Source organism: Schistocerca americana, chromosome 3, assembly GCF_021461395.2.
Source record: "Schistocerca americana isolate TAMUIC-IGC-003095 chromosome 3, iqSchAmer2.1, whole genome shotgun sequence".
Lineage (NCBI taxonomy): Eukaryota > Metazoa > Arthropoda > Insecta > Orthoptera > Acrididae > Schistocerca > Schistocerca americana.
The window spans coordinates 672,229,962-672,256,244 of NC_060121.1; the positions used below are offsets into that span (position 1 = coordinate 672,229,962).

A 26,283-nucleotide genomic window follows, 5' to 3' on the forward strand; every position below is an offset into this window, starting at 1 on the left:
CATGGCCATGGCAAGACTTGTTCACATTAAAAGTCTATGTTTCATTGCTGCAAATCAAACCTGGGAATATATACTGATTGTGAAGTTGTTTTTTGACATATCAAAAGGTTAGTTTTGAAAATCGTATTTAGTTTATCAAGAGCACTTGGTCGTTTGTATTCTCCTGTTTATTTATTTTCTTGTTTTCCCCATCGTTGTCCTCCATTGCCGTAGACACAAAAACTAATCACCTGATTTGCTCACATCATTCGTTTGGTTTGTTCTAGCTTTTCTGTTTTGATGTGTTCCTTAAACATTACATTAGTTTTGTTATAATTCATTTTCAGCCTACTTACAACTTGCTCCATTAATTTCTTTCATACATTGTTGAAGTTTGTCTCCATTAGAACCGAAAAGTACATTGTCAGGAACAAAATGAATGTAGTTGTAATATAACATATTTCTTCTTTGTTTTCCCAGATTAAAAATCTGAAATCTTTTTCTAGGACTGTTGAGAATATTTTTCTGAAACTAGAATCTCTCTGCCTGACTCCTTTTTAAATGCTTAATTCATCACTAACCTGATAAAAACTAATGGAAATTGGTAGCTTTGAGATGTATCTTTTTCATTAGATGTAACATAAGATAAATCTGTGCCTTGTTTCTCAAGGGCTGACAGCACGGATTCTGCCAAAACTGAGTAAAAATATTTCTCATGATCTGTGAGTCCCAAACAGTGTGCTTATTCATACTCATTGTTCAATTCTACATTGTTCCATTGTGCTGTATGTTCCTTTAAAAATAATATTTTTTTTCCTTTCTTTTTTTTTATATATATAAAAAAAAAAAAAAAAAAAAACAGTCTTTCTTTCCTTTCCTTAAAATCAGTCTTTCCTTCTCGTCCATCCGGTAAGGCTCCCCTGTCCAGGGGTTCTGGGTGACTTTTCTAAACTGTACCCCTTTCCCTAAACTTCTCCATTCCGTTTCCTTCACCCCTCTTCCTTCACCTTCAGTTCTTCCGCCAGAAGGAGCCACTGGCTCCGTAAACTTGTAAAAGTAAAATCCTTTTGCAAGTGTGTTCCCCTGCCGCCGCTTGGTGACTGTATTTTTTTTTTTATCTGTCCATTTACATTATATTATCAATAATTGATTATTTTCGTTGTTACATATTTTTTGTTTGTTTGTTTGCTTGCTTGCTTAAAACAAAATAAATTTTCCTCTGCAGCAGGTACCAAGCTTAGTTAATATCTTGTACATTATGGAAAGGAGAATTACTGGACTGTAGTTTTTCATTTATTGTTTATTTATTTGATTAATCAATTTGTTTATTCATACAGGGATTATCTCACAATGATATAAGATTCGCCATCATGATGACATGCCGGCCGGTGTGGCCGAGTGGTTCTAGGCGCTTCAGTCTGGATCTGCCCGACCACTATGGTCGCAGGTTCGAATCCTGCCTCGGGCATGGGTGTGTGTGATGTCCTTAGGTTAGTTAGATTTAAGTAGTTTTAAGTTCTAGGGGACTGATGACCTCAGATGTTAAGTCCCATAGTGCTCAGAACCATTTGAACCATTGAACCATAATGAAATGAAGATAAATAACACATACAGAATATATTAGTATGGTTTTATGAGGATAGTATAAGTTGTCGGCTGTAGTCTTGATGAAGGAACCATCCCAGCATTTGCTTGAAAAATAATGGAAAACCTAAATTAGGATTGCCACACAGAGCAAACATGCTTGTCAATATAAGTGTTTTAACAACTGCAGTGACTCAATTGATTGGTCCCTGTTACGCAATTTGGTCAAGATAACTTAAAATATGAGACATAGTTTTGCACTTCATTGCTGCACACCCTAAAGACAACCTCTGGTTACTTCTGGCACTTAATCATGCTGCTATGCCCTTTGCACTAATTCCAGTTTGTTGGGAAACTGACTGCAGGACCATAAACATGCAACTATTATGTATTGTTGAGGTATGCATGCTGTCTATACACACATTCAGAAAGTAGACTGGAACTTCGCCTATGGCTGCTGATCTCTCCATTTTTTAGTGTAGTCTTCCTGGCTTCAAGCTCTGTTGTGGGAAACATCTTCTTTGTGCTTGCTGTTTAAGTCAAAGCGGGTGGGGCATGTGTTTTAGGAAGAGCTTGTTGCAACTTTGTCACAATATCAGGTAAACAGTCATTTACAAAACAACAATTCCTGATGATACTCTCTTATTCTACCAACATGTATGATTTGTATGTTGTTATACTTGTGTCTGCCTTTTCCAGTTTCATGTTTTATGATATGCTTTGTATTACTTTATCATTGAACTATTTTTTGCAGCAAGCAGTACCCTCCTGTAATTTTTTTCCATTTCTTTACCTTTGATAGTAATCTAGGAGCTGTGGAATAGTTATGCTTTGGTAAAGACTGAGAAATTTGAGTGTGTGAGAGTACTTTATAACACTGACAGTTGTCCCTCTAGTTTCCTTAGTTGCTGCTGTTGAAGTGGCTACTTATTAAAATGTCTCTCAAGAATTAATTTGAACATTGTGCAGACTTTAGGGAACTTAGCATGTACCTTGTTTTCCATGTGCACTACATCCCAGGTTTGATTTCCCAATACCATAGAAACAGTATGTATTTTCTTTTCTGAGAAGTTCTGTGGGTTTTACCAAGATTGTCTTTAGCTTTATTATCTGACAATAAGGATCATGAAGGCCAAGACCCCTTACATATACTTTATAATTCTCTGTGTTGATATCTGTAAGTACATAGTTTAAGATTGATGGTGAACTTATTGATACCCTAGTTGCAGTATTGTTTGCCATTACTGTCAAGCCAAAAATGATCAAAATGTGTAGGAAGTTATTACTAATTTCTCATTAAACCTATGTTAATATTCAAGTCTTCACATGTTGTTATGTGAGATTTTGGGGCTGAGACTTTTTCAAGGACTCCAGTTAATTTGTTGAAGAAAGTGTCCACATTACTGCCAGGCAAACAGGACACTTACAGAATTAGTAACTTCTTGTGGATGCCCAGCTTTGTTAGTTGATTTCGTGCTCACCAGTGTGGTACATTCTACCTTTCGTGTACCTGTGAAAGAAATGTCTAAACTGGTTCAGATATCATGATTTATCCCTGGTGGGCGGGGAGGGGGGGGGGGGGGGTGTAATCCAGCCCATGACAACAGTTATCTGACCACGTGTGGCCCCACACTTATCTGCTATACTCTCACTAATTAATCCCACCAACCTCCCTTTCCTAGTCCTGTTGTTGTGCAGATAGTACCTAGTGTAGTCCCATCTCTAGATAGTCCTTACTGGCACAATGCAGTGAGTGCCCAGTCAACAGTCATCAGTGCCATCTCCAACAACACATTTATTCACCATAAAGCACTGCCAAGTCATGATGTTAGGACAGTCCAACCATGCTCACATCTTTGCTAGTGTTTATTTGGCTCACAACCTATGAAGTGTTTTCAGTCTCTATCCAAGCTGTTCCCAGCCCCACCCATTGTCACTATCAAATAATCTTTCATGAAATCCTTCCGCAAAGACCCTAAACCCACCATCTGATACAACACAGCACTTAGACTGAAAATGCTGGTGATCTGATACTCGTCTCCTAACACCTCCGGTAACTGAGGTTTGCCACCTAGCAGAAATATGCTCTTTTCCCTAATGTTAATGTTATTCCTAACCTTCTTACGAATAGGCAGAGTCTGCTGCACATCTCCTACTGTTACACAATACTGAATCTCCTCTCCTTTCGTCTCTGTTACTGGCAGACTCAACAGAACTATCATAGTAACTGCCATCTGCTAGACTTCTGCCAACTGCAATTGCCAGTTCCCTGCCCCCCCCCCCCCCCCCCCCCCCGCCTCCCCCCTCCCCCCCGCCCCCACTAATGCCTTTTTTGCCTTCATTAGCTCTCTCCCAGTATCATCGAGATGTACCCAAAGAGCACAGATCTTCCTTCCAGCTCCTCTATTAACCTGTAACTGCTGCACTTTCAAGAGAGGGCTTCAGTGACCTCCCCAGAGTTCTCCCCACTACATCCTCCCTCCCTCCCTCTCTCCCTCCCTCCCACCACTCTCCTTGAATGATGCTGTTTGGTACAGTTCCCACAATGCATCCCATTATTTATTTTCCTATGGCAACTCTCACAGTTTCCACACATGGTCAAATAAAATAGCTATAGCAAAGGAAAAATAATCTCTCAATATACCCTTGCGAAGTTGAATAATTAGAGCATTATTTCAGTTTCTGAGAGACTCTTCCTCTGCAGACATTCTTTAAACAATTTTGCGAATTCCGTTCATATCACTTTACCTCCAACTTTATGTGTTTCTGTTGAAACACATTATTTCCACATTCTTTTCCTTTCTCCATAGCTCAAATGACTTTATACAGCTCATCTTCATTTATTTACAGAATGTTGTTATTTTGGTTAACCATCCATGTTTCTGATTCATCTCGTCAGTTATATAAATATTTAAAAAAATGCTAGAACAATTTTCTCTCTTTTGTTAGTTAGTGTGCTATCTGGCTTTTGAACTGATGAAATGTGGTGTTTACCCAATACAGTATTTTACTTTGTTTTTCTGATGCCCTTGCTGTTTTCAGTTGTTTCTTTTACCAGATTTTCATTGTATTTCATTACAGCCTCTGTAAGACATTTCCAAATAGTTTTTTGTAATTAATGTTATCATTTGCTTGAAACTCTCTCGTCCTGTTTGACAGTTGCTTTATTCAGTTGGAGATTCTTTTCTTTTGCTTTCTTTGTGTCCGCAAATACCTTTGCTATTTGCATAAGTTACTTTGTTACATAGTTAGTTCTTTTGTCTGTATCTGTAAAGTCTTTAGTTTCTAAGATGCAGAAATTGCTGTTTAATTTACTGTTGTGTACCTTCATATTCTTAGCTTTTTCTGATCCACTGTCAGACTACATCCAACATTACAATTTTCCGCTACAGCTCCCATGTGAGATGATGCCTGAATCATTTCCATTATTGTGCTCTCCATCTGATCCAGTGTTGGGATTCGCTAGACACATGGTAGCACATAGTACAAAAAGGTGACAACACAAAGCATATTGTATTCACAGATTTCTAATAGGATAATGACTAGTAGAAAACATGTAAGTGCTGATGATATTGTCAGGTGGCTTCTCGAAGACAATCTACCAATGGAGTGGAAAGTGATGAAGAGACACACCCTGTAGGAGATACCTGGAAAGTAAATCATGATGGCGAGGGTGATCTTCTGAAGTTTCTTTTTTCTGTCAAGCAAGAAGGTTTCACCAATCCTCGTGGTGTTCGATCAAAATCCGAACTTGAATATTTCAAACTCTTCTTCACTGATAATCTTATTAGCAAAACTGTGAATGCTACTAATGTGTATGCTACAGAAAAGATACAGAAAGTCACTCCACTTACAAAACTTTCAATGTGGCAGTCATGGAGGGATGTTTCATTAGAAGAACTGAAGTCTTCTCTTGGTGTAGTATTGAACATGGTCTTGAATTTGAAGGCAGAATTAGTTGACTGTTTTATGTAAGACTGGCTAGAAACAACTTGTGATAGGACACACTGTGGGGACCCTTACATGAAGTATTTCTTACCGCACTTTCACATTTTACTTATTATGCAATACACATTACACAATATAGCAAATACAACTTTGGTGCAGTGTATTGTTTCAGGTAGCATTGCACATGAGATATATAAAATTTAACACAGGCATTTATTCAACTACAGCTCATTGAAATACAACTACCAGAAATCTTTAATTAATGGAAAAGTATGTTATTGTAATCATCAATTGTACAAAATTTGCAGAGAAACTAATTATTTCATTTCTGTAACTATCAGACAATAATCACATAGAAATGGTAGTGTTAAAATCAGTTCACTCATTAAATGGAAAATTCAGTTATTTAATAAAATGTGAAAATTAATGTTTTGGGTAGATTTCTGGCTAACTTATGCACTGAAAGTTACACACTCTCACGAGATTATGTTTCTATAAAAACTCAAATCAGATTCTTTGTAATTAATTTTATAATTACGAGTTCTAGAACTTTCTGTCATAAACAAACTATTATTTTCATCATTTGATCAAAACAAAATTATTATGTAAAATTTGAACCTCAAAATCTATTTCTACATTATGTAAAGTATTCCAAAATATGTTAGCATCAAAATTCCTACTGTAGTTAATGAGGTATTAATTATTTTGTATCAAGTATTTTTAGTCAAATATCTCAAATAGAATTTCGACACTAAATCTGAAAAGCCATTTTAGAGATCAAATTTGTTATAATCAGTCATTCATTATCTTCAAAATTGTAACTGTAATTTTGTGTGAAACAACTTGATTTTAATTGTAACTCAATTAATGTGACAATATTATGAGAAGGAAAGTTGCTACTCACCATATAGCGGAGATGCTGAGTCACAGATGGGCACAACAAAAAGATTTTCACACTGAAAGCTTCCGGCCAATGGCCTTTGTCGACAATAGACACACACACGCACACACACACACACACACACGCACACACACACTCACACTCACACACACAGAGAGAGAGAGAGACAGACATGACTGCAAATGACTGCAGTCCGAGGCAACTGAAACCATACATAATTAATGTGACTTTGTTGATCAATACTTTCAAAGAACTTGTATTGTTAAGAAACTATACAAGCAGTGAGCCTAAGAGCCTGGGGGGGGGGGGGGGGGGGGGAGGGGGAGGAGAGATAGTAGTTTTCAGTTAGTTTGAGTACATGGTCTTGTAAAGTCAGTTGTCAGTTTCTGTGAGCTGTGCACTGTATGAACATCCTGGGACAATATAAACATTAACACAGAATGCAAACTCTTTGTTGGTGTAAATTATTTAATATTATCGGTTTTTCAAATTGACTCCTGGGATTTCTGCAGTGAAGTAATTAATATCAGTCACACCATTTAACAATGAATTGATGGAGAAGTCATTGAAACCAACAAGATAAATACACAATCACAACATTTCATTGAACTTAACGAACTCTTAATCTACGAGTATGTTAATCAAAACATTTTTAGCTAGAACCTGGTAAAAAGAGTGTGTTAGAAACTCCTCTTTTCAAGGATGTTTCTTCTTATTATTCTTTTTCTTCCAGCCCAAATATTTTGGATACTGCATTTAGTTCCACCTGTCAGAGCTCAGGTGTGTCAATATATGAGAGGGAACAAGGTGAAGAAGATTAGTGAGCATATTGACAGTAAATGCAAAGGATTTTATGTACCAAAAAGAAATGTGCCTATAGATGAGAGCATAGTAGGATTCAAAGGAAGAATTCAATTCAAGTGCTACAATCCAAAGAAGCCTACGTAGTAGGATTTACAAGTTTTCTGTCTGTGTGATTCAGAAAATAGTTAAGTTGTTTGTCACATTAAATATTATGGAAAGACAACAACAGAAAGTCTAATTTGTTCTGATTTACCTTTTGCAACCTGAATAATGGTTCAAGTGCTACCTTGTGCAGATGGTTCAGGCTATCACGTCTTTACTGACAGGTTTTACAAATGCCCTCAACTTGCTTCATATTCTAATGGGTACAGTTATGCCTTCTAGGAAGAAGATGGAACTTGCTGAATATGAGTTATGTGCATATCAAAGCGGGATGAAAATTATACACTCATGTTCAGAAAAAAAACAGAACACCTTGAACAACTATATATAGAGCATTCATACTCACAGGATATGTACGTTAGTATGTTCTGCAGGAACGATTAGCATTTCAGTCACCTTGATTCAGCATGTCTCCTGTTGCCTAGTAGGCCCTGATATATTGTTCCAAGCATAATGACACCAACGCATATAAGATGTGAATGGTGTCCTGTGGTACAGCCATCCATGCTACATTCACCTGGTTCCAAATTTCATCTGTGGTGGTTGGGATTGGGTCACAGCACTGCACCCATTGTTTCACCATATCCCACACATCTTTGGTTGGCGATGAGTCTGAAGATCAGGTGGGCCAGGGCAAAAGGCTGACATCCCATGACCCCAAGAAGACATGTGTTCATGCAGCAATATTTGGTCATGCATTGTCGTGGTGAAAAAAATGCGTCTGGGGTGTTGTGCAGAAGGGCTATAGCTACGGGTCACAGGATGTCATTCACATTGGCCACACTGATCACAGTGCACTGGACACGCACAAACTGTGATTTGTGGTTGTACCCAATAGGACCCCTCATCATAAGGCCTTGAGTTGGTGCTGATGTTTTGTGCGAATTCAGTCACTGTGATGCTGCTCTCCCTGTCTGAAGCGAAGCATAATGTGGCCCTCATTTTCAAACAAACAGAACCGGGATTCATCTAAAAACACTATCTGATGCCGTTCCTGTCCACAGTGGCATTGTTACATACGCCATTACCATCTGCCATGTTTCTGCACATTCATGAAAAGTAGGTGGGGAAGTGCATAATCTGTGCCTTAATAAACAGTGATGGACAGTCATCCCCGATAGTGTATGATGTGTTAAATTGTTCCATTGTTGTGCCAGAGCTGAGAAGGATGCAGATCTGTACTGCAATGTCACTCAGATGAGGTATTGATCTTCTTGATGGGAGTGGGTGGTGGTCTGGGTGGTGTGACCTAACCTGTCATCATGTTCTACAGCCTTTTGTGAGCCATTATCCACACACCTATTGCACTGCTGAAACACTTCATCCCCATGAGCCACAGTTTTCTGGATGGATGCATCACATTCTCACATGCCAGTAATGCACCCTCTTTCAAACCCACTGATTTGACGGTACAGTTTGTTTCATTTATACATCTGATAGGCATCCTGTACCACTGCTCAAATCACACTGGCCCATTACCTGTAGTTTGTAGTGACAATGAGAGCCACAGGCACATTTTATAGGTAGGTGGTGTTGAGCCATGGTATCGATGTTGACCTCGAAACCGTGGGCCGACATGATTCAAATGTTAATCATGTCTGCAGAACATATTAATGTACATGTCCTGTGAGTGTGAATGTCCTATCTCTAATTGTTCAAGGTGTTCTGCTTTTTTCTGAACTTGAGTGATGTTCTTCATTCCATCACAGAGATTAATGTTGAGTACATTCTTTTGTTCTCAGACCCAACTGATCCCGGGTTATAGAAAGAAAGAGCTTGTGTGGTTGCTGAAACCCACTGTTACTTTGGAATACACTAAATTTATTGGAGTAGTGGACAGGGCTGATCAGTACAGTAGTTGATATGGTTTTACAAGATGATCAATCAAGTGGTGGGAAAAATTTTTCTTCTGTCTGATTGAAGTTGATGTAGTGAGCAGTAATATTCTTTACTCAAAAGACAAAAACAAATGTGGAGAACAACTGCAGATTCACTTTTCCTATCGGATAAATACTGTCGGCTAGCTAGTCGGCCAAGTGAGAAATACAATTTCAAAGAAGACCATCAAAGAAGACCATCATTGCCTGACACCAAGTAGAGACTTATAACGCAAAATGAAAAGAATAAAAAGAAGAAGAAAATCAATGAAGGACTGCATAGTTTGCAGCAAACACAAGGAGAAAGAGGAAGAAGTGAAACAATTTTCTAGTGCGAAACATGAAAGAGCAAGTGTGGACTCACCCATAAGAATGCTTCAAGATGTACCATACAGAAAAGCTATAAACAACCATAAATAAAAACACCATATGTAGTTGAAAAAACTGTTGTTGTTGTTGTGGTCTTCAGTCCTGAGACTGGTTTGATGCAGCTCTCCATGCTACTCTATCCTGTGCAAGCTTCTTCATCTCCCAGTACCTACTGCAGCCTACATTCATCTGAATCTGCTTAGTGTATTCATCTCTTGGTCTCCCTCTACAGTTTTTACCCTCCACGCTGATCCCTTGATGACTGAGAACATGTCTCACCAACCGATCCCTTCTTCTAGTCAAGTTGTGCCACAAACTCCTCTTCTCCCCAATTCTGTTCAATACCTCCTCATTAGTTATGTGATCTACCCATCTAATCTTCAGCATTCTTCTGTAGCACCACATTTCGAAAGCTTCTATTCTCTTATTGTCTAAACTATTTATTGTCCATGTTTCACTTCCATACATGGCTACACTCCATACAAATCCTTTCAGAAATGACTTCCTGACACTTAAATCAATACTCAATGTTAACAAATTTCTCTTCTTCAGAAACCTTTTCTTTGCCATTGCCAGTCTACATTTTATATCCTCTCTACTTAGACCATCATCAGTTATTTTGCTCCCCAAATAGCAAAACTCCTTTACTACTTTAAGAGTCTCATTTCCTAATCCAATTCCCTCAGCATCACCCGACTTAATTCGACTACATTCCATTATACTCGTTTTGCTTTTGTTGATGTTCATCTTATATCCTCCTTTCAAGACACTGTCCATTCCGTTCAACTGCTCTTGCAAGTCCTTTGCTGTCTCTGACAGAATTACAATGTCATTGGCGAACCTAAAAAGTTTTTATTTCTTCTCCATGGATTTTAATGCCTACTCTGAACTTTTCTTTTGTTTCCTTTACTGCTTGCTCAATATACAGGTTGAATAGCATCGGGGAGAGGCTACAATCCTGTCTCACTCCCTTCCCAACCACTGCTTCCCTTTCATGTCCCTCGACTCTTATAACTGCCATCTGCTTTCTGTACACATTGTAAATAGCCTTTCGCTCACTGTATTTTACCCCTGCCACCTTCAGAATTTGAAAAAGAGTATTCCAGTCAACATTGTCAAAAGCTTTCTCTAAGTCTACAAATGCTAGAAATGTTTGTTTGCCTTTCCTTAATCTTTCTTCTAAGATAACTTATAGGGTCAGTATTGCCTCACGTGTTCCAACATTTCTATGGAATCCAAACTGATCTTCCCGGAGGTCAGCTTCTACCCGTTTTTCCATTCGTCTGTAAATAATTCACGTTAGTATTTTGCAGCTGTGACTTATTAAACTGATAGTTCGGTAATTTTCACATCTGTCAACACCTGCTTTCTTTGGGATTGGGATTATTATATTCTTCTTGAAGTCTGAGGGAATTTAGCCTGTCTCATACGTCTTGCTCACCAGATGGTAGAGTTTTGTCAGGAATGGGTCTCCCAATGCTGTCAGTCGTTCTAATGGAATGTTGTCTACTCCTGGGGCCATGTTTTGACTTAGGTCTTTCAGTGCTCTGTCAAACTCTTCACGCAGTATCATATCTCCCATTTCATCTACATCCTCTTCCATTTCCATAATATTGTCCTCAATAACATCGCCCCTGTATAGATCCTCTATATACTCCTTCCACCTTTCTGCTTTCAATTCTTTGCTTAGAACTGGGTTGCCATGTGAGCTCTTGATATTCATACAAGTGGTTCTCTTTTCTCCAAAGGTCTCTCTAATTTTCCTGTAGGCAGTATCTATCTTACCCCTCATGAGATAAGCCTCTACATCCTTACATTTGTCCTCTAGCCATCCCTGCTTAGCCATTTTGCACTTCCTGTCAATCTCATTTTTGTGACGTTTATATTCCTTTTTGCCTGCATCATTTTCTGCATTTTTGTATTTTCTTCTTTCATCAATTAAATTCAGTATCTCTTCTGTTACCCAAGGATTTCTACTAGCCCTCATCTTTTTACCTACTTGATCCTCTGCTGCCTTCACTATTTCATCCCTCAAAGCTACCCATTCTTCTTCTACTGTATTTCTTTCCCCCATTCCTGTCAGTTGTTCTCTTATGCTCTCCCTGAAACTCTGTACAACTTCTGGTTCTTTCAGTTTATCCAGGTCTCATCTCCTTAAATTCCCACCTTTTTGCAGTTTCTTCAGTTTTAATCTACAGGTCATAACCAATAGATTGTGGTCAGAGTCCACATCTGCCCCTGGAAAAGTAATACAATTTAAAACCTGGTTGCTAAATCTCTGTCTTACCATGATATAATCTATCTGATACCTTCTAGTATCTCCAGGGTTCTTCCACGTATACAACCTTCTTTCATGATTCTTGAACCAAGTGTTAGCTATGATTAAGTTATGCTCTGTGCAAAATTCTACCAGGCGGCTTCCTCTTTCATTTCTTAGCCCTAATCCATATTCTCCTACTAGGTTTCCTTCCTTTTCTTTTCCTACTGTTGAATTCCAGTCACTCATGACTATTAAATTTTCGTTTCTCTTCACTACCTGAATTTCTTTTATCTCATCATACGTTTCATCAATTTCTTCATCATCTGCAGAGCTAGTAGGCATATAAACTTGTACTACAGTAGCAGGCGTGGGCCTCGTGTCTACAATAATGCGTTCACTATGCTGTTTGTAGTAGCCTACCCGCACACCTATTTTTTGTTCATTATTAAACCTACTCCTGCATTACTCCGATTTGATTCTGTATTTATAACCCTGTATTCACCTGACCAAAAGTCTTGTTCCTCCTGCCACCGAACTTCACTAATTCCCACTATATCCAACTTTAACCTATCCATTTCCCTTTTTAAATTTTCTAACCTACTTGCCCGATTAAGAGATCTGACATTACACGCTCCGATCCGTAGAACGCCAGTTTTCTTTCTCCAGATAACGACGTCCTTTTGAGTAGTCCCCGCCCGGAGATCCGAATGGGGGACTAGTTTACCTCAGGAATATTTTACCCAAGAGGATGCCATCATCATTTATCCATACAGTGAAGCTGCATGCCCTCGGGAAAAATGACGGCTGTAGTTTCCCCTTTCTTTCAGCCGTTCGCAGTATCAGCACAGCAAGGCCGTTTTGGTTAATGTTACAAGGCCAGATCAGTCAATCATCCAGACTGTTGCCCCTGCAACTACTGAAAAGGCTGCTGCCCCTCTTCAGGAACCACATGTTTTTCTGGCCTCTCAACAGATACTCTTTCGTTGTGGTTGCACCTATGGTACAGCTATCTGTATCATTGAGGCAGGCAAGCCTCCCCACCAACGGCAAGGTCCATGGTTCATGGGGGGGTTGCAAAAACTAACATAAAAGAAAATATAGTTGTCAAGTGCCTCATATTGCATTTTATTTTCTTAAAATAGTAGCAGAATAATCCATAAGTCCTGCCATTGTCAACTGCATAAAATAAATAAGGTTTGCAGAGAATGCAGTGAGTAGAAAAATTGGGTTGGATAGGGTTAATTGAATTATCAGCATTTGCATCTCTTGACTTCATGTCTGATTAGTTGGTTTCTTTCGAGTACAGTACAGTTGACAAAACAAAACTGTTCCCATGAAGTATGACTAAGTCCCACACGAGACATTGTTTGCCTATACAGCCACATCACAATTTGTGTAAATATTTCTGCCCCATAGATGCGCATGTTGCATTATAGCGGCAACATATTACTGTGTCAGTGGAACACACTGTACACAATACTGGAAATTAAAATCAATTAAACATTATACACAGAAGTATAGGACCTGACAGAGATTGCAAAATATGTAGTTGTTTGAACGACAGAGCTAGGTGTGATCTAAAGGTGGTGTTAGCATTGCTGTGCAATTAGCTCATGGTCAAAGTGTCTGATCGACACCCATAGAATGAGAGTTAGGTTCCACCATCTGCTCAGTACTATTATATGCCCCATCATGGTAGGTACCAATGCCTTTCTGTGGTAGTTTCTCTTGCTTCAAAAAGTATAAAACTGGTGTATATTATTTGTAGCATTAAGCCTTAGGAGAACTATTATAGTATGAGCTGAAAACAGTATCAAAAAACTCCCAAAATTTTAAATAAAGTTCATCCAAGTTATTGTAAGGGCATTCATTTTATAGGAGAGAGAGAAAATACTATTGTGTGGAGAGGAGTAAGTTATTTTAGATTAGTCAGACTTCTAGCAAATTTTTGTCTTTCTACGAGGCTCATATTTCAAGTTTCTAACTGATCTATTATTCAGTTCTTTGGCCAAATGAAACAGGTGGTGATATATTTTTTATTAAATTAAACACTCAAATGTAAGCACCAAGCTCAACAGCAAACCTTACGCCCTTTTATCCAGTAACACTGAAGCTTACTATCACTCTCAATTTCAAAAACAATCAGGTCCAAATTAAGTTGCCGAATATAAAGTTTTGTCTGTCTGCATAAAACTATTTATAGAAGTAGCAGGCAGAATGAAAAAGCAGATGCAACAGAAAAAATCATTAAATTAAATCAAGTAAGATAGAATACTTGTTTAACGATGAGCTCATGAAATTTCGTCTCAAAATTACAAATGAGCTGGGAAAAATAAGTTCAACTATTCAACGTAGTGGGTCTGATTAAGATGCTTACACTCTGTCAGGCAGTATTTATTAAAATCCAATGGAACATGTAGAATGATCCAAAAGAGGTAGTCAGGTAAGAAATAGCACAACCATCCAATTGACAGGCAAGCAAAGAATATGGTTCTCCAACATAAAGTGTGGTTTATTTCTCCATAGTTTGTGAGAAAAATTGAGTTTAATAATGTTAGTGGTCTGTGGGTATGAAACTTCAGATGACAGAATGATGAAATGCGCTGCTCTCTGCCTTATTGCAATTACAATTTAATTCGAGAAAATGCGTATTCATGTTCTGATTTGACACAATTTTTAATGTACTACCTTAATATCTGAAGTTGAGTAGCTGTTGCAACAATATTCATTTGCTGCTACTCTTCACAAAGTAATCTTTCATTTGCTACAATGAATTGTTCTTCAAACTGAGCAGCATAACTAGGAGACTAGGTTTCTAGTATAAGATGACTTATTACTAACATGTGATAGACTATGTGTACTTATATGTGACAGTATCCAATACTACGGTAACTTTGTCTTGCCACCCTAGTAACTGAATGAAGACTCATATTTTTAATAAGTGTTTTAACAATTTTGTGAACTTTGTGAAGACATCAGGTGATGACCCTGTTGTGCTAATACTTGATGGACATCATATAAAGAGCAAGAGGAAAATGTGTCCATGTCATCTGTTTATCACCTTATTCCACACATAAAATACAGCCTCCTTTGTAGAATTCATGAGACCTTTTAAAATGCATTATCTCCAAGTGTTGGATGGCAGTACATATAACAATATTATGAAGGAAACAATGGATCAAAGGAAATAGAAATACACAGGACCTGCTAATATAGCAGAAAACTGATGTTGTTGATCCGCAAAAAACAAAAACCTGATGGGCAAGTAACCCAGCTCAAGTAGCAACCTCATTTTCGATCACGAGGTTAATTGGAGAGGCTTGCTCGTGAGCAGTAACAATGGAAAATGCTACAAATGGCCTTTGGAAATCGAGACGTTTCCCATGAAACAGGCATATACATAGAAATAATGACAATGCAGTAAACCAGGAGTTTGGCATACAAGATAAAACAATGGAGTTAATGTTTAGTCCAACTGGTATCCATCCAGCTCCCAAAATCATCTAGCCACAACAAGAGCCACCTGATCTAGTAAAATCAATGCTTTCTGAAGCTGTTAAGTAGCTAACATTGTCACCATACTGGGAATATTTGAAACAGTAAAAAGAGATGAAAGCTGTAGTGGAATCAAAGGAGACAGAAACAAAATTTTTGTTTTTGAAAAAGAGAAAAACACAGGAAACAATCTTGCAGTCGTCCTTGTGTCACACAAATTCAGTTGAGGAAAATATTTCAAACGTGCAATCTGAAGAAGATGGAGACACTGAATGTATATTCTGTGAAGACACTAACAAGAGAAATGGGCACAGTGTATGAAAAAGAGCTTTCGTATTACCTGACTACACTTCTGTTGCATAATAAACGCAGAAAATGTTGGAGAGGCAATAAGGAAGACAGTAGCATTATTTTAGTGTTTACCTGTTCGTATATTGGTTGATATTAATGTTTTCTCTGACTGCCTCATATTAGGACACCATTTATATTTATATTCAGATTGACTTGTGAAGTGGTACAGTTCGCTGATTCTTGATGCAGTAGTCCGGCTATGCCATATCACTAATGATAACATGGTATTTCATTTTGAACTGCAGCAGGTCAAGGGCTGTAAGAGAACAATACATTATGCTTTACTGTATTGTCAACAGTGCCTGTGTTACTAGCTGCAAATACTTGTGAGTTGTTATTTACTTTATTATTTCTCATTCTGTTAGTTCCAGTGTTGTGCCTCCTATCTGTGTAACAGAAATTACTTTCTTTTCTACTTGTAAATTTTGGCAGATAATGATTACCTTTACTTTTTTCTGTGTGTGTGTTTTCTGTATAGCAATTTTTCCCTGATTAAAATCTCCTCTTTCTCCATTTAATGTATCCAGACCTACTATAAATGTTAATTGATTATCCACACTTGTCCATCCGCTATACAAGATTTCTTTCCACATGAAGTAAGGTGATCTCTTCCCCTGGTTCATGAGTCATGCTTGGGTAGCTCAGTGTGCAGAGCATTTGGGCATGGAAGACTACGGTCCTGAGTTCAAATCTCAGTCCAGCATACAATGTTAATCTGCCAGGAAGCTTCATATAAGCGCATACTCTGCAGCAGAGTGAAAATTTCATTCTAAATGAAAATCATGTTCCTCCACAAAAATCGGTCATCAAAATAGCAGGAAGAAGTGAGACATATTAAATAACATGTACCACAATGCTTGTTCGAGCATTTTGCAAATTGCCTTGCATTAAGTGTTAAATAGGATGAATTCAATAAATAAAATTTAAAGTACAGTAATTTCACCTAAATTTCTAATTAATAAAGATGAAGTATCAAATGTTGTAATGTGGAGTGGTGTGAGACGAAGAAAGTTTCACATCAGTAATGAAGGTAGTATGAGGTACACCCATAGTTGGCATCAGTTACCTGCCTCATCCAAGGAGGCACAGAGGCAGTCGGCCTCTGGAAATATGTCTCATCATTCATGAGACTTGCCCGTGTATCTATGTCTGAAGGGCAGGTTTCGCCCAGTGTAAGTTCATGTGACACTTCATTTTTGGCCCACAAATTTGGAGTGGAATTCAAGTCTGGAGCTTGAATAGGCCAAGTCCTGAGCTTGAATAGGCCAGTTGATAAGATTGACGTCAGCCTGTTGCAAAAACCATTGATGAGCAATTTGACTTCTGTGAACTGATGAGTGGTCTTGCAGTAGCTGGATCACCAGTTGTTCTCACCAGTCAACCATTGTCCTCACTACTGATGGGTTCTGCTCCTCCTGTGATTTGAGTGACCTGCCATTCATTTATGACCGTCCCCAACTTGCCCCTCTATCCTCACCAAGGAAGCAACTAATAATTCCAGAAGGTAGGATAATGTAATCAGCTTTATTTTATGTGGATCATTGAGATTGTTAAAAGTTTTGCCCCTGATGGTAAATAATGGCTAGCATTTCTGTCTCATAATGTAGTCAAATATGACCTTTGTCAACTCTGGTATGGTATCCTAAATTTTCTGTAGTTAATTGGTCTTTAGTTTTTATCCTGCTTTTGCATTCATATCCCCTTCAGTGACAGCAAATACCTCTCCAAAGGAATACAGTATAGTTTTTCTAGTTTGATTGTGGGGCAAGTTGGTACTAATGTTTATTCTAGTAACTGCCCTTCAGTTATTTTTTCTCAACTATTAGGCAAGGTGACATAGTGCTAAAGGCAGTGGACTAAATTTAGTAGAAGTAAGGTTTGAATCTCCATGTAGCTATCCAAATTTAGGATGTCAGTGATTCGAGGGTGGTTCATATGAAGTAGCATGACCAATTTTCTCGTCAATCCTTCTTAAATCCAAACTTTTACACTGTATCCAATGAATTTGTCATAGATGGATGCTGAAGGCCTACCACCACACATAATTTACTGTTAGCTTTGCATGATAGTTGTTTTCCTGCAAGCCCATCAACACTATGTTAAAACATCCAACTTATTGTTCTACAATAGAGTGAATGGAGATAGAAGTTTCAGATGGGGTGTCCTAGATTGATTGTATCTTTAGCTCACAAATTTCGCTAATATCTAAAACTTCCAGTTTTGGAAGCTTAAGTCATAACCACTAAGGACCGGTTTTACCATGCTGCTTCATAAAAGTGCTGGACAGATACAGTGCATCATGATTGTAGATCTCAGTGCAAGATGCTTCTCACAAAGCCAACTCCTCATGTTCCCTCCTGCGTCAGAATGATTGTACAGGGTGACACAGAAAAACGAAAACATTTCGACAATCCAATAAAACTAGAAGTGATGAAAGAAAGAAATTGCATTCATAGTAGTTGAAATCTTACAACTTTGCCATTTATGAAACATTGATGGCATTTATCATTTTTAAAAAATTACGTCCTTTAGATGGCTTCCTCCTGCATGAATACATTTGTGAAATTTGTGTTGAGATTCCTCATTGACCGCTGCAACATCTCAGTTGGAGTACTGTGAATTGCATCCTGAATTCTCTGTCTTAACTCATCCAGGGTTCTTTGTCGAGTCGTGTAGACTTTGTTCTTGAAGTAGCCCCATGAGAAAAAATCACAAACGGATAAATCTGGCGGTCTAGGGGGCCAGGGAATGTTACCAAATCCTGAGATCAAATGGTTGTCAAACAATTCTCACACGTATGCCACTGACTGCCAAGCAGTGTGTGATGTCACTCCACCCTGTTGATACCAGGCTTCTTGAATGTTTGGAACGTTGTCCAATGCAGGTGTAATGAAAGTTCATAACATCTCCATGTAACGATCGGCATTGACAGTTATTGTGTTTTCTGTTTCATTTGCGAAAAAATACGGTATGTTAATCCCCTGTGATGAAACACCACACGATACTGTCACTTTACTAGTGTGTATAGGGCACTCATGAATGTCATTAGGATTTGTGTTTGCCCGGTAACAGTAGTTATGTTTATTCACATAACCTGTGAGATGAAAATGTGCCTCATCTGACATCCACAACTTATTTAGAAATTTGTATTCATTGTTTATTTTTGTTATCATTTGATAACAGAATCTAATCATAACTGGTAATCGTTGTCCTTCAATTGTTGCACAATCTGTAGTCTGTATGGATGAAATTTTAAATCAAGATGGAACATTTCAACCACTGCTGCTTGCTTACGAATTGAACGCTGTGGGCTCAGTAAGACAGACTCATGTACAACATCAATTTTCGCTGGAGAATGCACACTTCTTGGTCATCCTGCTGGTTTCTTCTTGAGGGCAGATCCAGTCTCTTCAAAGTTATTAATCCTACATTTTATCGCATGTTTTGACGGAGCAGCATCATGACGTCCTAAATAGTAAAAACATCGAAACTCCCTCTGCGCTGCTACCAAACTATAATTGTTTTTATAAAACATTTTTGTGACTAACACACACTGTTGCCCGTTTCACTGATCCACAATTACTGAAATGGTGGACTGTTTACTCGCTAACTTTCACGAACCCGCAGTGCTGCCACCTGCCCATGGCTGCCACTACTCATTTCAAACATTCCTGTTATTCTGTGACACCCTGTATATTTACATGTCTGTATTGAAATAACATTTGTAATCAAACTTTATAATACTACTCATTTTTCATTGGAGAGTTCCAGTATATATTCCGCTTTTCAATGAATGAAGTTTTTCTGCCGGCCGAAGTGGCCGTGTGGTTAAAGGCGCTGCAGTCTGGAACCGCAAGACCGCTATGGTCACAGGTTCGAATCCTGCCTCGGGCATGGATGTTTGTGATGTACTTAGGTTAGTTAGGTTTAACTAGTTCTAAGTTCTAGGGGACTAATGACCTCAGCAGTTGAGTCCCATAGTGCTCAGAGCCATTTGAACCATTTTTTTGAAGTTTTTCTGTATGTTAGCTGTGTAAACATGCAGGAGAAAAGTCTTGTGAAGAAATAAATAAAGAAATGAGAATTTATTAATAATCTTAAAAAAATGGAAACTACAGGCAAATTTTTAGGATTTCATGAATGATGAGCATAAACAAGCATGTCCTTGATGAGAACTGATAACAAAGATGAAATAGCTGCTAAAAGCAGATCCTATTTTTTCTTAATATATGGCATTTGAAGTTATTAATTATAATGATGTTTAACAATCATTGCTGAGGTGAAGCTCACTGATGGTGTCTGGGAATTCAGAAGCATTCAGATTGCAGAATTTACTTTAAGTTCTGTTGAAGACTCCTTGTAACTCTGCATTGTGTATACCATGCAGAGATTGTTTTGGCTAGTGATATGCAACATCTGCACATAATTGTGAGCTGTGTAATAATCATTACATATGTTTATAAATATGGCCACCCTTTTTCATCTGAAGCAGAATACATATGTTGGGGTTTTAAGGAACCCCTATAAAATATATATTTAGGAAATGTAAGAACATCAGGTATTTACAATCAAATCTCACCGATTTAGACAGTGAATGAATTAGTGGTTCATGTGATGAAGAGTAAAGTTGGAGATAGTCAAGACGGGAGAGGAATTAATTCAACTGATGTAACAGATAGAACTAGTGTTCCAGATAATGCCCCTCAAACCTCCACAATAATGTTGGAAGTGTAAGCAACTAGTGTCTGCTTATTATTTTCAGCAGTGGCAAATTTCTATGAAAAGGACTTACAAAACTGATCCTATAGTTGAGTTGGCATAAGTTTATCCCTGACAGTTTCAGTGTATTGGGCACAGCAGATTCGCAGATGTACCTCAACAAATAACATAACGCAATTATGTAAATGTCTCTATGGCAATGCCTTAGTGTTGTCACAGGCACAGGCCATACCCATTTACAAGAAGAGTAGTAGAAGTGATCCACAAAATTACTGCCCAATATCCTTGACATTGATTTGCTGTAGAAAGTTACAACATATTCTGAGCTCAAACATAATGAGGTATCTTGAACAGAATGACCTCCTCAAAGCCAACCAGCATGGTTTTTGGAAACATCGATCATGTGAAACCCTACTCGCACTTTTCTCATTTGACATACTGAAAGCATTGGATCAAGCAACCAGCTAGATACAGTGTTTCTTGATTTCTGAAAAGCATTTGACTGAATACCACACCTACACTTATTGTCAAAAGTACAATCATATGTGGTATGAAGTTAAATTTTTGACTGGATTGAGGACTTTTTGGTAGGGAGGACACAGCTTGTTATCTTGGATGGAGAGTCACCGTCAGGTGTAGAAGTAACTTAAGATGAGCCCCATGAAAGTGTGTTGAGACTGTTGCTTTTCATGTTGTATATTAATGACCTTGCAGACAATAGTAAAATGAGGCTTTTTGCAGATGATGCAGTTATCTGCAATGAAGTACTATCTGAGATAAGCTGCGTAAATGTTTAGTCAGATCTTGATAAGATTTCAGCATGGTGCAGAGATTGGCAACTTGCTCTAAATGTTCAGAAATGTAAAACTGTACACTTCACAAAATGTAGTATCCTATGACTATAATATCATTGAGTCACTGTTGGAATCAGCCAGCTCATACAAATACCTGTGTGTAACGAATTGTGGGGATGTGAAATGGAATGATCACATAGGTTCAGTCGGATTAAGCAGGTGGTAGACTTCAATTTATTAGTAGAATACTGGGGAAATGCAATCGGTCTACTAAGGAGATTACTTACAGATCATTTGTGCAACCCATTCTTACCAGGTAGGACAAACGGGGGATATTGAATGCATACAAAGAATGGCAGCATGAATTGTCACACGTTTATTTAATGTACGGGAGAATGTCATAGAGGTACAGTGAACTGAAATGGCAGACTCTTGAAGACAGACATAAACTATCCTGAGAAAGTCTATTAAAAACGTTTTAAGAACCAACTTTAAATGATTACTCTAGGGATATACATAACCCCCTGTGTGTCGCTCATACAGAGGTTGTGAGGGTAAGATTAGAATAATTACTGCACGCTCAGAGGCATTCAGACAATCATTCTTCCCACGGTCAGTATGTGAATAGAATGGGAAGAAACCATAATAACTCGTACAGTGGGGCATACCCTCACAGTAGTTTGCAGAGGATACATGTTGAAGTATCTTTGTAGCTGGCTACTGTTTTTGCCTGCAGCCATTAATGCTTCACAGTAGGAAGCAGGCAACAGCAATACAGGCTGTCAGGGATCTTCTTATGCCATCTCGACTGTGCACTACAGCAGTTATCTGAAAATCATAGACACATGTGGAAAAGCAGTGATTGACAAATACATGTAAATGTAATGCAGTGTTGTAACTGTAATAGTTTTTAGTTATTTCTTGGTGACTGTCATAGATTTACAGACTGCTTCTATAAAGGGAAGTATGATTTATTGTGAAATAAATATTTAAAGATTTTGCGCACTATCACTGCTAAGGTAAAGCAGAATCAGGAAGAGGACGCCACAGATGCCAACTTGTTGACAAGAATAGGAACTCTTTAAGATTTTTAAAATCAATAGAATGACAAAGCCAAACTCTTTGAGAACTGCAGGGGAGTAAAACACAGAATAATAAAGAGATAGCATGCAAGCCATACACAAAAATCAAGTATCAACAATTATTACGTATTTTTAGAAGCATTTCTGTAAATTACGAGGGTTATTCCAAAAGTAAGGTCCGATTGATTGCCAAATTGAAACCACAGTGAACATCAGAAATGTTTTACTTGTAACAATTAGCTACACCTTTCAGCTACTTCTCTACGTAGTCGCCGTTCTGACTTAGACTTTTGTCATAGCGTTGTACCAACTTTTCAATAGCCTCATCATAGAAGGCAGCCGCCAGTGCTTTCCGCCAATTCTCCACGCTGGCCTACACCTCGTTGTCTGTGTCAAAATGTTGTCTTCAAAGACAGCGGTTCATGTGACCAGAGATGAAACTCAGGGGGAGACAATTGCGGACTGTATTGTGGGTAATCTAACATGTTGGCTGCATAGCTTCAGGCGAAATTTCTCACCAGGCCCTCGTACTTGGCGGCAGACACTATTTTCTAGACGTCTTTACGCACTCACTGCGAGCTCAGAAATGAGAAGAGCGACGTGATGATAACTGGGGTTATACTAGAGACACTACCCAACACATCTGTGCAAAGCTTTATCGGATTTTCATAGTCGTTTCCATTTCGCGACCGATCGGACCTTACTTTTGGAATAACCCTCGTATATTCATTTTGGAAATAAGGAAAGCAGACCATTTCAATGAAAATAGTATTGTATACAGATTTTAATATAACTGAATGCAGCCCATTTACATTTTCTCATTTGTTTCATAAAGTTGTCCAAAATGGTTCACTCTAGCCCCATCTAAATTTTCTTTGGTGCCTTTTCAATATACCTTGCTTAAACTTTCTTTCATTCTTTCCTTTTTCAGATGTTTGTGCCTTGCTGGATGTAATACTGATCAGAAGAATACTGATGGAATACGAGCTGAAATAACAGCTTTAAAACATGGTTTCAATGATGTTGCTAACCTTCTTGCTAAACTTAAAAATGTAAGTTACAAATATTAATTCATTAATTAAAAAACTTTGCACTACCAAAGTTTTGTCCCCTAATATAAATTATACGTAATCAATCATGGGAGTTTCTTTTTTGCTGCGTTGTAATAGCATCAATGACCTTTAGCAACATATAATTGTTTTCAGAACAAATTTTGTTTTAAAACACATCTTTCATAAGTTTTTATGATATGTCAAAACTAAGTTGTCACTACAGTATGTAGTGATTGTCAGAGCATCCATTTTATTGGTATTGAATGTCTTTTTTTCTTGTTTATTTCAATATTTAGAGGGATGAACTGATACGGCAGTTGATTCCAACTTCAAAGCCCCCATCTCGACTTAGTGTAAAGTTTCTAGGACGCACTGGCTCAGGCAAGACAACACTCATCAGTTCTCTGACAGCTGGTCTCATCACAGGCCTTCTTCGAAAAGCCAGACTGTCTCCTTCTTCAGCACCATCTCGTACAGGTGAACATTTGTCTTTGTCATTGTTACTGACAAGGTAAAACTCATTGTATTTTGTTAGTAACTGCTGTTATTTTATGCAGATTTTAGTGTTATTTTTTCTCCTCTTTGTTCTTTGATTTTTGTCTTACTTTATTGATTTTCAGCATTGTATCTGAAGAAACTATTTACTTTTCATTTACATTATGTGTATGTCAGATTTCTTTATAGCAAGTCCATGCAAACAAGTATCTGTAAACACTGGGAATTGATACTGATGCAGCTGACTTTTCTTCATCCTCGAGAATTTTTTGTGTGTGTTAACATAAAAGATATTGAATATGGAATGCTTCCTAGACAGTGCAGATGTATGCATTGCTGTAGTTTTGTGTTTTTCACCATAAAATGCTCAGATGACTAAAGTTCTTTATCTAGTAATGAAAGGAAGCATCAAGAAAGAATAATGAGAAACAAACATCAAAATCGAACAACAGATGTAGGTGTTGTAGCAGAGCAGTGATATAAATAAATGGCAAAGTCAACATAATTGAAAACAAGTTGAGCGGAAAGGGTCACATGACCATTAACATCATAACATTCTCTCTGAGGATATTGGCATGGCTGAAATTGATGTCCCATTCCAATGACACATTGACTTGCAATTGTGAATGGCACCATTTAAATTCTCATAGAGAATATTTGACACTGGAATTCCACCCTGTTGCTGATCTGACTTTTAACACTTGCTTATTGGTCATGATTAATAACCTCCCTTGCCTAATATCATTGGTCAAATTGTTTTATTTTCTAAATAAACTGTTTGGAGGCAGAAATATTGTCCACATCAAAATATTTTCCAACTTTTGACCATTTACTTAATGTTCCATATCATGCAAAACAGTTTGATACCTTGCCATCAGTTTCCAACAAAGATTAATTCATTCAGAGACAGATCATTATACACTGCCAGAAAAAAATTAGTATTCTATATTAGAGATTTCCAATTCACTCAAGATTTATTGTTGCAACATGGCATATGGAGTACATGAAATGGTTACATCTACAGATCAGTAGCAAAAGCAGTTCTGGGTACGAGGTATCGACACCTGCAGAAACACCCACATTAGTATGTGGTGTAGCAGCCACAGGTGGCAATGGAGACACTGACTCATACATCCAATTGAACGTATAGGTGGCTAATACTGTCCTGGGATACGTTATACTACATATGCTCGATGTGTTCACGTAGTTCTGAAAGAGTTGTTGGTTGCCGAGTTGCATGAGTCACTCTCGCCCCATCGAGTTTTCAAAAAGTTACACTTTGTCTGAAGCTTCTCATTTGGATTGCATTACATTGGGGGGAGGGGGGAGGAGAAAAGAAAATGAGGTAATTTTCAACAATTTTCAAGATACTAGAAAGAGAATGTATCTTTATGGGGAAAAATATTTAATAACTGCTTGACTTGTAGCAGTATAGAAAATCAGCTTAAATTGTTATGGCTCGAACAGTGATTTCTGAAATATTCAAAATAATTTTAGATGGAGCTGTTACCAGGGCAGTTTTTTAATTGAAACTGAAATAAGATGTGATTAAAAACAAGAAACACTGTTGTTCTGACAGGCATAGGATTTTCATTTGTATATTAAAGTATCTGTAACATTGTTCAGAAGGGCTTTTAAAGCATATTATGTAGACTGTGAAGCTGTAGTACATGTCTCATGTTTTCTTAAAATAATAAAAGTACACAGCCAAAAGTTATAATTTTAACTGAAATATTTTTATTACTAATATTAAATTTATTTAAGGGTCTCAAAGGAGCATATTTAAATAACAAATTTCTAGATAGACAAATGTTTAAACTTAAAATGTACATGTTCAGCGGTGAAGATCCGTGGTGTTCTCAAGTGAGAGTTTTAATAGTGTGGAAAATCAAACTATGAAAACTCCAGGTAGGAATATCAACAGTGTAGGAAAAGACAGATTGCTACTAACTGTAAAGAAGACATGTCAAGTTACAGACAGGCACAATTATAAGACACTTCACAAAGCTTTTGGCCACAGAATCTGTCAATAAAAGACACACACACACACACACCACACACACACACACACACACACACAAGCAAGTACACCTCACACACACGATCACCAACTCCAGCATCTCGGACCAGAATGCAGCTATAACATGTGATGCAAGCAGCAGTCTGGAGGGAGCAGGGAAGGGGAAAGTATAGAAGTGCATGGATGGGGAGAGAGATGAACACAGTCTGGTGGAGTGAGCAGGGACTAGACTGTCAACAGGTGCAGTGTCAGGAGGCTGCGGGGCAGGTAGGTGGGTAAAAAAGGAACAAAAAAGGGGAGGAGCAGGGAAAGATGGGCAGGTGGTTTGACCGAGGGCTGCAAATAAATAGAGTGGGAGATTAGAATATGGAGGAGATGATAGGACAGAGGG

General features: G+C 38.0%; 1 protein-coding gene across 1 annotated transcript in view; it reads left to right on the top strand.

Moving 5' to 3' along the window:
- Positions 1–26,283, top strand: part of LOC124606309 (death-associated protein kinase dapk-1-like) — a 305,618-nt gene that overhangs the window by 145,827 nt on the left and 133,508 nt on the right. Inside the window, exons 13-14 of the mRNA XM_047138290.1 lie at positions 23,257–23,377; positions 23,674–23,854. Of these exons, the coding sequence (XP_046994246.1) occupies positions 23,257–23,377; positions 23,674–23,854 (302 nt within the window). The remainder of the gene's footprint in view (positions 1–23,256; positions 23,378–23,673; positions 23,855–26,283) is intronic.